Source organism: Anas acuta, chromosome 19 (assembly GCF_963932015.1).
Source record: "Anas acuta chromosome 19, bAnaAcu1.1, whole genome shotgun sequence".
Lineage (NCBI taxonomy): Eukaryota > Metazoa > Chordata > Aves > Anseriformes > Anatidae > Anas > Anas acuta.
In genome coordinates this window covers 8,344,794-8,360,593 of record NC_088997.1, presented here as the reverse complement: position 1 = coordinate 8,360,593, position 15,800 = coordinate 8,344,794, and the positions used below count along the sequence as shown (strand labels likewise).

At 44.7% G+C, this 15,800-nt stretch overlaps 1 protein-coding gene and 1 long non-coding RNA gene across 7 annotated transcripts in view; one reads left to right on the top strand and one right to left on the bottom strand.

Moving 5' to 3' along the window:
• LOC137842224 (sphingosine-1-phosphate transporter SPNS2-like) overlaps positions 1-15,800 on the bottom strand; it is a 134,730-nt gene that overhangs the window by 13,134 nt on the left and 105,796 nt on the right. For 2 of the 3 annotated variants that reach the window (XR_011088968.1, XR_011088967.1), the window contains 2 exons: positions 8,049-8,212; positions 7,391-7,473 (listed from right to left, as the gene is read on the bottom strand). Coding sequence is in view for 1 of the 3 variants with exons in the window: in XM_068655987.1 (XP_068512088.1) it covers positions 8,049-8,212 (164 nt within the window). In the remaining 2 variants the exon portion in view is untranslated. The remainder of the gene's footprint in view (positions 1-7,390; positions 7,474-8,048; positions 8,213-15,800) is intronic. The other variant, XM_068655987.1, reaches the window with a different exon arrangement.
• Positions 3,191-6,569, top strand: LOC137842228 (uncharacterized). Of its 4 annotated transcripts, XR_011088973.1 has the most exons (5): positions 3,191-3,450; positions 3,579-3,666; positions 4,249-4,370; positions 5,296-5,417; positions 5,585-6,569. It is a non-coding gene; the product is annotated as an uncharacterized lncRNA (long non-coding RNA). The 4 variants fall into 4 exon arrangements; XR_011088972.1 differs by having other exon boundaries at positions 4,843-6,569; XR_011088971.1 differs by having other exon boundaries at positions 4,249-5,417.

The window sequence follows — 15,800 nt, the reverse complement described above, 5'->3', positions numbered from 1 at the left end:
AATGCTGCCAGCTAATGATGAACTCAGGGTGAAGGTGGTGGGATTGCCTGTGCCATGGAAAACTTAGATAAAATCATAACTCTCATGTCCACTGAAATAAGGGAAGAAAGAGGAAATGGAGGGTCTTGCTTTTTTTTTTTTTTTTTGGCATGATTGAATGTGAGGGACGATAAATCATGACAGGTGTGATCTAATTAAATCTTTAAACAACAACTCCTCTACAGTTTCCTGATGCCAACCAAACAAACAAACATATTTCTTACCCTCCAAAAATAACTGCCTCATGATACAGCTCCTTTTACCAGTCTCTAAGCTACCAGGTATCACTGAATCACTCAGGTTGGAAAAGAGCTCTGAGATCATCCAGTCCAACCTTTAACCTCCTACTGACAAGTCCACCTCTATGGGGAACTGTCCTGCTCTGCTCTGCTGTAACGGTCTGGGCAAGCCCTTTCTGGCATGTGGTTGTGGTCTGGCAGCAACTTGAGGAATGACTAAGCCAGAACACTTCAGACAGGCCTCGTGGAAGTACTGGAAGCAATAAGCTAACAGTTTTGTCCCTGTTTTACTAAAAGACGTCACTCAGGCCAAGGCCCCAACCACAATTAAATTACTCTAACACACACACAGAGTCACAACTGGCTGAAAATCTGCCTTGCCAAACACCTCTGGTCCAGGTTCAGAGTGCACAAGTCCACAGACTTCCATTATGCTAAGTGCTAATTAGCCTATTAACACAGTTGCCTTGAATATGAGCATGCAGTTCTCCACATGAAGAGGTCATCTGCTGCTGATAAAAGTCAATACCTTTATAATACGTTCTGTGACTGTGACAGTCTTCGGGAAACAGACTGGCAAAGCAGCATTTTTCATTATTGGTTCTATTTCCCTGTGTCAGAAAGGCTTTCTGGCTTGGAAGACTGCCGTCTGTTCCGTTGCTCCAGTCACCTGCATGAGATTTCATCAGATTTCATACCTGTGCCAGGGCAGCCTTAGCAAAGAAACTGTCTTAGCATGAGTTTAAAATACCTTCCTGTGTGGCAATGTCCTTGCATGCCAAGAACTGTCCTTTGCAGTGACAATGTGCCATATTTCATCGATTGTGAGCATATGGTTTAAGTCCCCTTCCACCTTGTGGGCAAGAGCTTTTAATCCTGTTCTCCAGCTGATGAGCATTTTAGGGATAGCATTTACTTCTTGAAGGTCACAGCAGAGTCAGTAACCAAGACAGCAGGACTCAAAGCAGTTCTTGTGATGCTCTTGGAAAAGGAAGCTGTGCCTCCCTCTAACTTCAGCCACATGGAACAATTCCCTTTCTGCTGTAGAACAGCAAACAGCTGGGAATAGTCTAGGAATACTGTGGCACAGGAGATTAACCTCAAAAGGACAGTATGTACGGGCAATGGAGGGGCTTGGACAACCACGACGTTCTGCCTGCAGCCTCTGCCACAGCCTGCAGACAGCAAGAGCTATGCCAGCACCAGCTGGCTCTGTCCTTCTGCCTATACTTAAGCAAAGCTCCTGCTGCCAACAATTAACTTGAACAGCATATTTCAAATGCTGTGAGCATTTTGTGTAAGGACCGCGATTCATCTCAACGTGTCTGTGAACAACCAGACTGACCTTTGACATCTTCTACATAACCTGCAGGAAATCTGCAGGTTGACTAAAGCAGGAGAACAAAACAGTAATTTGTTTGGTATAAGGCCTATTTTCCATCTGCATGAAACCAGCAGCTCCCAATTGAAGAAAGCAAATCAGCATTTAAAACTCAGCTAGTCCCAAGCCACTACATTCTTGTATCTGCTAGCTCCATTTACAGATTTACAAACACAACTAGTAAACAGGGAAAAAACAAACAAACAAAAACACAAAACCCCAAAACCACACACCAGTTCGACAAGTAGGCTTTTTCCACTAATAAAAAAACTACTTACATGTATATTTTCACCACCTCCCAACTCTTTGGTTCCATATAAACCACCTAATAGTCTAATCCTGTTCCATCTGCAGTCTATGCATCTTTTTCATGTCATTCTATGATCTTCAGAACACACTCCACTCCTCGCCTTTCTCCCTTCAGCATCACAGAGCCTCTGCATCCTAAGCTGGGCTTTTTGCTGCAAATCGGCATGCCTTCAAAAGGCTAAGGGCATCTTATCTGGGCTAAAAAAAGTATCCTGAGCTTATATTCCTATAGGAAATATTTAACTCATTCTTTTTTTGTAAAGTGAAAAAAGCAAGCAAAGCAATCGTGTTATTCCCCATAAATAGCTGAATATCAGCAGTGGGTGAACTGTTCAAATATCCCTGTATGGGACTTGTGTGATTAAATCCACTAGCTGGCCCTGAAATCCTCAGACTGGCATTGCTTCAATGCAGCACTGAGACAGCTCTCTAAAGTTCATGTTCAGCTTTTCTAAAAAAAACACCTTGCAGCACATCTTAAATTATCTCATGAAAGATAAATTCTTTTCAGTAATGCAAATGACCGGAGTGGAATGTGCTGTGCATCAATCCAGCCCCCCAGTTATACCTGTGACACTGTTAACGGGGGGGACTCTCCTGTACTGACAACAGCATAAGGTCACTTGATGGGTTCCTTTCTGTCTCTAACCACTGCCACAGAAAAATCAGAGAAAGGAGGCTTGACAGCTCTGTGAGTCCTTCCCCTGCCCCACATAATAGAATCTGCAAAGCAAAAATAAGGTCAGGCACTTTCAAATTGCTGCAATAGGAGAACTGGAAGATCATTTTATATCTAGTTCTAGAAAAGGCTAAAAATAAGCCTGATCTGAGGCAGGAGACAGAGTCTGAAAATGGATTATTCTCATTTTTCCTGTAATGCAATTTTCAGATTTGCCATGTTTAAGACAGCAGAAAAGGTGCAGGGACTAGGAATTGTTCTTTCTGTCTTGCACTATCTAGTCTGTAACAAGTATTTTCTTTGCAGTGTTTTACCCACCACTTTTAAAATTAAATGTTAATTACCACTGCTACTCAGCTAGAGTTTCCTCACCTGATCAAATCTTTTTTTTTTTTTTTTTTTCCCTAAGGAAATGTTTGATTTTAGGAAAGAAGAAAACCCTTCTAGAGGTGTTAAAGTAACCTGATTCTTTACCAGTCATGTAAACAAACAGGTGAGCCATTTATGCCTGCAGGTCTCTCTGCAGTGATGGGTGGTAGCTAGTTAAATACCTGAATTCTTTTGTTGTGACCAGCTGCATCAGGGCAGCTATTTATTCCTGTTTGTGTCTGTGCCAGGGATATACGCTGCAGTTGCATCCTGCTGCCTGATCTGCATTGCTGTATCTTTGGCAGAAATACCCAGCATATATCATACAGGATGGAGGGAGAGACTGAACAATTCTAAACCTTGGATAGCCATCCAGAGCATCTTGCTGTATGGCTGGATGGGACAGGAAAGAACAGAAAATCTCAAGCCTCCAGGTACAAAATCAGTGATTAAATAAAAAATGATATAGGAAAAAAAAATCATTTGAGGGGTAGATTATCCGACACCTGCACAGGGTGGTGTCTTTCTGGAAAAATCTAGGTGAATTTGGGTTTTCTCTCAGCAACAACTGGAAGTAGACACTGTTGGAGACTGGACCCTGGACTACAGAACCAGCCTGTGCCTGCTGCAGAGCATCTGTGGTCCCACAGGTCGGTGTCTGTGCAGAAACAGAGGAGCGTTGCACAGCAAAGCTCCTGATGCTCCTGACACTCATGCTGACTGCCCAGAAAAAATCATCTTACACGCTAATTACATTACAGTGATTTATGTGCCCTGGCATCCAAAAGTGGTCAGAGCTTGTGGAAGGGACTTTTTTTAAAAAACTTTTCATAATGAAAAGAGCACATTCTTCCTAATTACTAGTGAAGCCACTGCTCCTACTAAGTACTAATATAGGCATTTCTTCTGCAGCCCTCCAGGGTGAGGCTTTGTTTTCTCAAGTTATCTGCATTATGAGCAAGAAACAAGCCATAGACCACAACGCAATTCCCAGCAGTGCTGAGCTTTTACTTCCAAGTGAAGTACCTGAAGTGCTCCTGACCTCTAGAAGTTGCCTTCTGGCTGATAACTAATTATATTATCTGGCTGATATTAATTAGTCATTACAATAATTATTATAATATTTATATTAGTCATTAACATGTTAATTGTAATAATTATTCTAAGTTGTTATTATTGTAACTAATTCTTATTATCTGGATGATAATAAGATTTCTGATCTGTTTCTGCAGGGCTCTGTCCTGGCAGGATACTCTCCCCTCTCCTTGTATATACGCTCTCCCAGAGCATCTCCAAGTACCACTTGGGTGTCATAAATTTTCATTATGCATGTAAGAGAAATATATAACAGAAGGTAGGTATGTTTGGAGAGAAAACATGACTGCTTTAACCCTCCACCACAGCACTACAGAACAGGAAAGGACCAACAGGATAGCTGAGTGAAACCACAGCCGTAATTGCAGTGGAGTGGTTTCATAAAGAACTGCTATATTTATGATTACGAGTGCATAAGAGCTCTTACAGAAACTATTCTCTAACCGTTTTGTCTCTCTTAGCACTTTGGAAGGGTGAGGCTAAATTTGTGTTTTAAAAATTGCACCAAAAACGATTGGATTATATTACAGAGTGATGTACTGTATCGTGTTCTCTGCTAGTCCTAAATTGACTGAAAGCCTCTTTAAGCTGTCAGACTCCTAAGACAGTATCAAAGACACTGTAAAAGAATCAGGATTTTTTTAGGAAAAGAGTTGCTATATAAAGATTTTTTTCTGAGTGTTTTTGTGAGAGGGGCAACCCCATTGACTGGAATTCCTGTGCTCCAAAAGCAGTGCACAACATATGCCAAGAACTGTGGCAATGATAAAAGCAGCGTAAGAACACCACGAGGCACTGAAAGCCTGGAAATTCTGTTTTTGAAAGGAAACGTGGTGGAAACTGGAAAAAGCTTTACAGGAAAGTGGCGTTGCTATCCTGATACTGTGTCCTGCCTGGAAGAAGAAATTATCTCAAAGCAAACACCCAGAGACCATCACACAAAGGAACAAACAAACCAAACCAAACCAAAAAAAAACTCCTTTTCACAGAAGCACTGAAATTAAAGCAGAAAAAGCTTAATTTCCATAGGCAGAGCAGGGCTGCAGAGAGCAGCGTTACACTTCTTTGCTTCCAGATTAGTTCATTAGAGGGGTCTGCGACATCTGGCCCGCACGCCCTGACCCTACTGGTGATGAATGGATTTAATCTCTGGCATGTGACACTGGCGTTCGTGATTCCTGCAGGTTAATTGATTTCTTTTGGCAAAGCACAGCTCCAAGTCCCGTTGTCTGAGCAGCACGACTGACTGCAGAGAGAAAATAAGGCGTCTTGAAAAAGAAATTCTCCCATACCCAGCAAATAACAGGTAGGATATGAGAGAGGCTTGGCCAGGCAGGCAGTTATCGTTGCCAAAGGTGCGCGGTGCCAAGTGCAGATGGCCTGTCAGATAGCTGGGAGATGGACACTGGGTTTGAGTCCAGCACGGAGCTCTAAGCTGCTAATAGCAAAACACTCACTTGTCTTCTCTCACAGGCAGACATGCAGCTAATAACAAATCCTTCTCTGTAAATTCTTCCAAGAAGACCACCAAACCCTGTCAGCAAGAGCAGACGGGACCCAGTCGACAGCACAGACACCACGCACATGGCAGGCAGAGAAGCCTTACTCAGCAGCTGCCAACCTTATTAAAGATACTGCCTTACTGTTCAGCAGTGTGTCAAGCCGGAATTAAGCTGCAGTCTCCAGAAATCTGATGGTAGGATGACAGAGTATTTTTAACATGGGAGTGGGCATATCCAGAAAGAATGCAGAAGTCATTCGAGAGAGATCGCTTTGTTAGCCATTGTTTATGACAACTGCTCTGCCTCTGGGACAGATTGCAACGGTAGGATCAGGAACTGAGTAATGTAAAATTCAGAAATGAGTGGGAATCGGACCAGGAAAGGGAAGGATGCTGAAAAAGAGAGTACAGCAAAAGCAGGTCTGATGCCTGCATAACTAAGGTTCTTCACTAAGTGGACCAGTGACTGGTTTGGGAGCTGGCATGCTTTGGGAGGAACAGAGTACAACCAAATCTGCTCAGGCTAGACAACAACAGACAAAAATAAACACATTTATTCAGGATAAGGGAGAGCTGTGGGATGTAATCTCTCTACTACTTACTACCCTATCACCAAATTGTGTTTTTGGCTCCCTGCTGCAATAAAAGTCACCCTGAGCACCTAAGAAACTTCTGTTCATCTTGCCATGTCCCCAAGGGATCAGCACTGCTTAGACTTGCGTGTACAGCTCATGTCTGGCATTACAGGAACAGAGCCGAGAGGCAGCCAGAGCAGTTCCCATCCTCTTGGCTCCCCAGGCTCTGGAGGCCCTTAGGATCCCATACAGGTTTTCATGACTTCTCCAGATACTCTGCTGTACCATTGCCCTCTTCTTTCTCTTAGGAGGTTCTTCCTAACATCTAATCTCCAACTTCACTTACTGCAACTTAAAGCCTTTATAAGCAGATAGTAACAAAGCGGGCACACGCCTGTCATGCCACATCCCCAAAGCCACACCAAAGTTCAACTATGCAAGGCTTAAGCTTCTTACAAGATACATGATGAGGTCTTGTTTGTCTTGTTTTCTCCAGCATGTTTAAACACTTCGTTATAGGTGGAATAGATACCTATAGGCACCAGGAGAGGAAAAACTTTATCTTGTATTTGTGTGTGTTAGTAAAAGGAAGGTGGAGCTGCTCTTACAGGGACTCAGGACAGCATTTTGGCACTGCTTTCAAATCTCTTGCATCCATCTGATAAGATGGTGTGAGCCAGAGAGTGTCACCCAAACTGTTCACACGCTTGTGTCAATTTCCAAACACCTTTTTTGCCTTGTAGCTGTATCATTTCTAGTGACAGTGACACGCCAGGGCCACTCTCTTCAACGTACAGCAAGGTATGCTCTGCTCGCTTGGTCTGTGCAATTATCACAGGCTGCTAAAATGTCCACATAGTGTTTTTTTGCTCCACGTATCTACATCTGAGTCACTAAACCGATGCAAACACTTGTGCAGTGAGATCTACGCGGGTGAAGCTCAGTCACACAAAGTTCCCGTTGCTGTGGCTGTCTGATGCAGCACTGCAGCTACCACAGCACGTCTACGCCGTTGTTCCTCTACCGCTGCAAATGGCTCTTGCAGCCACTTCACAGGAATGATAACCTCCTCCTCCTCCTCCCAGTGGGAGCAAGGCAAAGGCAACCTCCAGCTAGCTCCAGACTAGTCACCTGCCCGCATATTCAGCATGCCATTATACACAGGTACTCTTATTGTTCAACAATTAGGAGAAAGAGACTAACCCCAGGAGTGTGTATGTCATGTGGAAGCGTCTTCTGAATTACTGTAGTTGCCAACCGTGAGGTGGTCCGAATCGGTTTCTTTACTGCAAAACAGTAGCTGTTTTTTACAAGCTGTAAGAAGGGACTGGGTAAGACTATCTTTAGTACAGTGACCCTTGAGCGCGTGTGTCCCCACATACACAGCTTCCTTCCTTCTTGCCTGCTGTGCTGTAGATTAGAGGGGGTGAGCAGGACACAGGGGGCTGAGGTGGGACTCTGGGCTCAAAGCTGACCACCAAGCTCTGTGAGGTATCTCTTGCTGTCCACCTAGCAGTCCACAGGTCCAGCACACAGCAGCCCCTCACGGATGGCCTGGCCTGTGGCATGCTCACGCAAGGGTAAAAGGGGTCTGTGATCGTAAGTGCTGTGCTCCCCTCCAGGTCGTAAGCCAGTCACAGATCTACCAGAGCAGAAGCGTGTAAAGGATGCCCAGCCAGCATGACCCAAGCCCCTGTGCTTCGTGCAGCCTCATGCACTCTGCTGAGCTGAGGTTCTTACCATACAACCTGACATCCTTTACCTGGAAGGACCGAGGCCCAGGGAAAGAGTACAAGCATAAGAGTTCGAGAGAGAAAACAGGCTTTGGTACTTCCCCATTTGCAATTGCCAGGTTACTCACTGTTGTTCGGCTTTGGCTCGGTCACTTAGGAAGAAGAGGGCTGTGGCCAGGAAAAACATCCCTCCTAGGACAACGACAAACGGGCAGAGCATGAGTGCATACCCCAAGCTGAGGAACTCCCAGAGCGGGGACTCTTTTGTGCTTTGTCGTATCAGGTCTGAGATCTAGGAGAGAAGAGAAAAAAAAATTAGTCACTTAGATGAAAAATAGACATGGTAATACCGAGGGAACACAGCTCCCTAAACAACCACCCACTGAACATGTGCACAACGTTTAAAATGGAAGAGTTTGTTCACGAGAGGCTGAATGCCCTTTGCGTGCTTTCGCCTTCTGAACGCAGTTATTCTGCTCTCTGGAGCCCGGGCACTTCTCACTGTGAGCAGCATGGCAAGGTTCCCCTCTGCATCATTCTTCTGTCCCAATCTGTTATTCTTCCCTCAGCCCTCTCCACCTTCTCCCTAGCTACCTCAGTGATTGAATCAGCGGGTGTCTAACCTGGCAGTATTTAAATCGGTATGAGAAGCTCTTGCTAAAGCTCAGTAATATTTAATGAGTGTCTGCAGCTAAGACAATCACGTTTTAATATTTACTGTCCAGCAAACAACCACCCTCTATAAATCAAACAGAGGTAGCAGCAGTAAGGATGAGTCCCAAGGCATTGGCTATTTAAACGTCCAGTTCTGGCTTTGTCTGTGACCTTTTGTTGAGACAGAAATGCCAGTTGATACCAAAAGACTGCAGGCAATTTGCAGCATAAAATCCTGCGGCCGTGCACACATGCAAATCAGTTCTAGACACAGTCAAAGCTTGTGCAGCACCTCCCAAACTGCCACGCTGTTGCCGATGAGAAAGGTGGTGTAGCAAAATCTGACACGGAAAGCTTAAATCTAGACAAACTACAGCTAAGTGAAGTGATAAAGTGTTACAGTCAGGAGAAAGCAGCGATTCACAGCCCTGCAGCCAACGGCATTGACCTGGGAGGTAAATGTGTGCGTAGAGATGCCTCAGAGGGGCCAAGCTCAGCAGAAGGTCACAGAGAGATGACACTCGGGGAGACACCAATGAAGAGGTCACGGTGTGTGCTTTAAAGGCTCTGTAGCAGGGAGATTCTTTGGAGCACTGGTGGCCTCCGCGACTTAATATCCTCCTCATTACTCAGCCTGGCTCCAGCTCCAGTGAAGGGAAGGAGAAGCAGCCAGCCTGGTGCAGGAGGGGAAACTACTCTGTGCACGAAAGAGCAGGGGATCGGCTTTCATGACAGCAATGTCAAGCAGAGACAAGTGAATAAACACAGGAAGAGTGTATCTACAGAACTGATGGAAGGTTTTTAGCCAGATTTCTCTGTTTCACTCCCTGCTCTAGAAAGGAGGAGGAGAAAATTTCAGTGTTTCAGATATAGCAAAGGAAGCATTCCTGGCCTCTCAAAGAGAACTTAATTCACATTGTATAACACACACACACAGAAACAGGAGCATTAGCACCAAGTCTCAGGTGAGAACTGATGGCTAAAAAAGTCCTTAGACTGAAAGACAAACAACAGTGGCTAACAATCTGAGAAACATTAAAAAAGTAGCAAAAAGACTTGAACGTGAAAAGAATGCACCCCCAGGAAATCAACAGCACACTCGCTGCACCCAGAAGACAGGGACCTCAGCTGGCAATCTATTCCCTCTTGTATCCAGACACCTTAGTTCCCCACATTTCCCTTTCTCTTCATTATGAACCAAAATTCCATATTCAATCAGCTCCTCCACGTGCAATAACCAGAACTGAGGCTATTCTACAACAGAAACTGAGATATTTCATTATTGGGAATGGATCCAATTATCCTCCGAAAGGAGCAGGCAATAAATCACTCACCAAATTGACATGATAGATCAGCTACAGATGATGAAAAGCCAGCCATAGGTGACATGACATTCTAGGCTAAAAACAGCTTTGAAAATGTAGTCTCCAACAAATAAAACTCCCAATACACCTTGCCCCACACTGCTTATTATGCCTTCTAAGGCATCATATTGACCTTTTATACCAACAGGTCTTGGTAATGTTAATTATGGTACCTTTGAAATTTTTAATCCAACAGAATCTTAAGCGCATGTTTTAGGAACAGCAGTGTTTCCTCCCATCCAAGGTAAAATTCCATCCCTCAAGCCAGATGGATTTGGAAACTGATTTCACCTCAGTTTCCTATAGTCCACTCACCAATCGCTTAATTCTGGAACTTTTATCAGGGCTTAGATATTGTTTTTGCTGTTAACTTGCAGTCACTATTCTGCTTTGTTGTGTTCTACTCAGTACAAGCCACCTGCTAAGGCTGGGACTTTGGCATCTCCTCTCCAGAGGACACAGGATGTTATTACAGCCTTGTGCTCCAAGAATGACACACAGTTTGCCAAATGGTCTGCTCTGGCCTCTCAATTTTTGGCTTGCAGGCTCCTTGCAATGATGGGACTCCGAGTTGTCTAACTGTGATCTGGCAAGACCCAATCTAGAATCATTTTCAGTGTCTTTCTGTCCCGATTAACAAAGAGCAGGTGCTGCATGCACGGTCAGTTCCAGTTCTTCAGCAAGGAGTCAGGTACGGGATTGCTTCTCTTGCTCTGCCAATTGGTAAGTGGCGAAAAACTCCAAAACATTTATCCAAAACCTGGGGGTGGAAAGTGAGTGAGCTCTCCTACTGCACTGCAAGTTTTGCAAGGATTCGATAACATCTTGAGCATGAAAGTTCACATCTTCTTTTCCCTAAGATAGGTCTTGGGCCAAGAGGAATGACTTTGCTGAATACACTTCAGCTCACGGTGTTTTTATAAGAGAACACAACCGACATGTGTTCAGTGGGCGGCAAGCAGCTGGGTGGAGTCCAGCGAGAGAAAATGCCCACTGTCTGCAGAACAAACAGTACGGCTCCAAGGGGCCCGATCCCCAAATCCCGAATCTCTGCTCGTGTCTCAGTCTGAGTGCAGAAGACAGCAAAGGGAAACTTTATCACCTTTCTCTGGAAGCACGTGCTGGTTTTTTGGACCAATGGATGTTCAGGTATGCTGAAGCTCTACAGCAAGACACCTTGCTGCTGTGTTACTCTCCCTCCTGAAGAGCAGGAGCAGTTAAAGTCATTCCCTAATTGTACAATGTAATGGCAATCATCATCTCACTTGCCCTCTCTTATTGCTGAGTGGTACATCTCAATTCCTCTGCAATCGCTTGTTTTTTTTCTACATTTCTGGCTTTGTCTTTTGGACACAAATTTCGCTACACAAAAGGATATTTCCACTGCAGTACCTGGCACAAATTCCTGATTTTTATTATTACCGATTGGGTACAAGCCAGGTTCTCTCTGGCTCCTCTCTTCAGCACGACTCCTTAACACAGCACCCCTCGTAACCCCATGTTGGAGGACTAAAAGTCAAACATCCTGTTAACCTTAATTGTGCCCTTCTGAAATCAAAGCCAAATTAGTTACCTGGCTGGTGACAATATCAATAGTCTGCATTTGTGCATGGTACCTGAGTATGACCTGTAGCAAGAATTCCTGCACTGCTTCCCCTGTGTTGGGCTCATCTGTTTATGCCCTTTTACTCCTCCCAGGATCAGCAGACTTCATTAAATAACTGGTGCTTCCTTAAAAGGGCCACAGAAAATTAAAAAAATCAATCAAGTGTTCCACTTTCAATGCTAACAAATGGACTTTGTGTGTCTGTTGGTGTTAGAGCAACATTTGCCTCCAGACAACATTTGCCCTAGCCAACAGGAGAGGTTTGGAAGACTATTTTCTCCATGTCATTAACTGCCCTTCTCTTCAGGTCTGGGCTGCCCAGGGATTTTGTAAGGCAACCCTGACTTTCTTCTCTCCCAGCAGGAGATGCCTTGTGCCACAGGCAATGTGGAATCGGGAAACATGGCTCATGTTAGGGCACAGGTACTCAATGTGTAGGGGTGGGTGATGCCCACTTAGGTGTAAAAATCAGGTCTGTGGTAGGGGACTGCAGTTTGGGAGCACACCTTTAGCAGTATCCCTGTCCCTGCACTCTCATTTCTTTGCAGGATGGACACCCATCACCATCTTCCCTGTTGCCAACTGGAGCGACATGATGCTTGGCAGCAGCAAGGGGGACTGGCACCTTCCACTGGTCATGCTGGGAGTTTACAGGGTCCTTGGAACTTGAGAAAGAAGCCACTTAGGTGAGATCTTTAGTGCACAGAAAAGAAGTGACAGAGCAGATGGGACAGAGCTTGAAACACTGGAGTGGAACAAAGATCACCTCTGAGTTTCTGGGTTTGCTTTAATTAGATACTTTTACATACTTTAAACATCCATTTATCAAAAATACTGAGAAGCTGCACTTCTAACCAAAGTCACAGGGAATGACAGGTGCACAGCACTTTTTTCTTTTGGAAAAGAAAACCAGGCTGTGAGCCCTTGGCAAAGACTGTTTTATATAAGGGAAGTCATCTGGTTATTTTTTTTAGGACAGATTTAAATCTTGTCTGTTGATGAGTCAGCAGAAGTGGAAAGCTTGTTAGGTCACTGAAATGAAATAAATCCTGTGCGGATTGATTTCCAGGTGCTTAATTCTCCCCTTTTTTGCAGCTGACAGCCATGTCAAAGATTTGGCCTTTTCATGCACTCTGAAAAAAAGCTTTTAATTACTCAGCTCAGCCAGGACCAGAGAAATCCTCAATGCAAATTTACTGCTTGAAGAAATAGTTAGTAAGGATGAGAGTCTGGGGATAGTTTTCCTTTAAATATTTCCATGAAACATGTGCATCAGATATTGGACTATGAGAGCAAGCCCCAGTTTACCCACCACAATCTGGGTCATATTGCAAGCACGGCTGTGGGGGAAGACTGCAGGAGTGATACTTTGGGGCTACAGAACAGCAGTCAAAGCAGCTGGCACTTGGTAAGGAAACGAGGAACAATCACAACCATGAATGTGTCTCCCATGCCACCTGCTCTCTCCATCAGGTGATGGAAGAGGCTGCCTAGATGCACTCAGATATGCTATAAATATTAGAACTGTATGCGACGATCCTAGAAAAGTCACTTACTACACCGGTACCCTGAGCTGTGCTCCCCCAGCCAATACTCCTCGTGAGCACCAGCACAGTGCTGTTACGGGTTCATGATTTCGTGGCAGGGAAAGAAATGGGTAAAAAACAGCTTCTGGTCTGATCCCTCAAATGCAGTGCCACTGGGCAGGGGGACAGCTCTCAGGATGCAGGGTTTGGTTCATCATTACAGGCAGTGCTCACTGAAAACTTGATTCTGCTCTCAAAGGGCTCAAGCCCTGAAAAATGAACAAGCTGTCGGGCAGACACACACCAAAAAGTGTCCTCGGCAAAAGGGAGGTGGCCTTCCTGGAAAGGGGCTTGCTGCAAAAGGCAACAAGACAGAGACCTCTGTTCCACCCTTAACCGCACAAGAGCAGTGGAATAGCTCCTGATAGTCCATAAAACAGAGTGATGCTGGGAGAACAACTTGCACATTTGTCTGTTTTAGTGTAGCAGAGTAAACTGGAGAGAATGTTATTGCAGAGTAGCCGTGTCCGCAGATCTACTCTGGAGTAGCCATAGTATTTTAAACCATAAAATAGGAGTTGTAAACCATAACGCATGAATTCAGCTTCCCCAAGCAGGCAAGCATTTTCATGCAGAAACTCTCCTTCCTATACCTACATATTTACTTGGATGGGTAAACATCTTTAAAAGCAAATCACCAAAAAGGCTGCCTCAAACTGGGACAAGAAGGCTGTTAGAGCTATACCTCCAATTATAACTTTCATTAAAGAAGCGTCTCAGTTACTGCATTCCCTACAAATTTTCTTGCCCCTAATCATATGCTGATGTGCCTTCTTGATACTCTGCACCAGTGATAATTAACACTGTTCTGCTAACTACTTGCTAAAGGAAGGCCATTAGCATTCCTGCTATTTAAGTAGCTCATTAGCTCTAGTTTATCAACCTACTCACATAAGAAAGCTGGGGGAGAAAAGTGAAGGGTGACAACTGGCTTATTCGTAATTTTTTTTTCTAGGTAATAAAATTGCACAAAACCCCTTCAAAACAAAGCAGAACAGCTCACACTTGCTTACAATTAATTACGAGGTCACCCACACTCAGACCTGGCTTTCAGAAGGGAACTGTTCAGCAAGAAGATGCCTGTCCAGGCACTTGTGGGCTGTGCTGCCAGGAAAAACAGCGTGCTCAGGCATGGCACAAACAGACTCAATGCCAGACGTGGTCTGCTGGCCCCACACTGCTTGGCTGGAGGTTGTGTCCCTCCGATAAACCTAAAGAATGGCAGCCAAGGAGGTGAGGCCAGGTGGGTACCCAGCCAGCGGGGCACAGGGAGCAGCTTTCAGCCCAGCAAAAGGTACGGGGGGAGGGATGCTGACCACCGGCACTTTAAAGCCCCATTCCTCTCACCTTGGTGCTGCCAGGTGGCAGATACAGACAGGTTTCAGTCCCCAGAGCTGATGGATGGTTGTGTAGGGCAGATGTGGAAGAATTTAATAAAGCAGCAAGCTAACAGAAGAGGCTCCAGCACCAGAGCAGCCAGGATGGTGCGTGCCCACAGCAGCAATTTCCCTGGCACATTCAGAGCCTGCAGCAGGTGCCTGCCTCTCCTCACAGCCAGGACTAGAAGCAAGGCAAGCGTGGAAGAGGAAAATGCTGCTGTGCTCACAGAGAAAAGAAAATGGCAGATTTGGAGGAAGGAAAGCCAAAGTACCAAGGCACGGGGGTCTAATACATAAAACGGGGGAAATTACCTCAAAAATAAAGCATGGAGATATACTCCAAGGTGTTAAATGGGAATTATTTAAATTCTGCAGGGTATCGCAAAGGTTCTGAAAAAGGTACAGTTATATAGGAATGAAAACTGGCTCATCTAACGAAACACTGCAGCAATGCCTATTCTTGTTTGTGAATGAACAGGCAGCACTGATTTGTAGGAATTGATCTCTGTGTTTGGCAGGTAGTAAAACCTTATGCAAATTATAGCTGCCACCCTCAGGCTGCATTTGCATAGCTTCTTTGTAAGACAATCTTAATCCTTTTACCGTAAGAAAAGTTATCAATATTTAAAGAGACCTGAAAAACAACCACACATACACGCTGCCTTCCACTTAGCTTTTAAACACTAGCATATATTTGGCACTTTTGATGATTATAGGAAAGTGCTTAAATGCAAAACATCCATCAGATGTAACTGCACGGCAGGATTTGGAAGTGGGGGAGAGTACAGAAAAATGTGAGTCTGACCTTCAACTTTTACAGCACACCACAGAGCAAGGGAGCAATCGCACATGCAAGGCTGCAGCTGCTAAGTACTTTTCTATGCTCTACATGAGGATTATAAGATCAATACAACATTTATTGGTATCCAGCAAACAGAGACAACTGGCTGACACAGCTTAGTCCTACAAGGACGTGAGTATCTGATTCTGTTTTAAGGGCACTGCTGGAAAGAAACTCACTGTGAACTCCCCCAAAACTATGTAAGATGCCTGCTATTTTGGAGCTGTTTAAGGAGAGGTTGGACGTGGTGCTTAGGGACATGGTTTAGTGGGTGATATCTGTGGTAGGGGGACAGTTGGACCAGATGATCTTGGAAGTCTTTTCCAACCCTAATGATTCTCTGATTCTATATTTGGATCAAAACATTGCTCTTTTAGTGAGGGAGCCTCAGGTGGAAGTTGTAAGCAGTTAGAAGAAATGACAGATCTTGAGGGTCTCTCACCCTGAGTG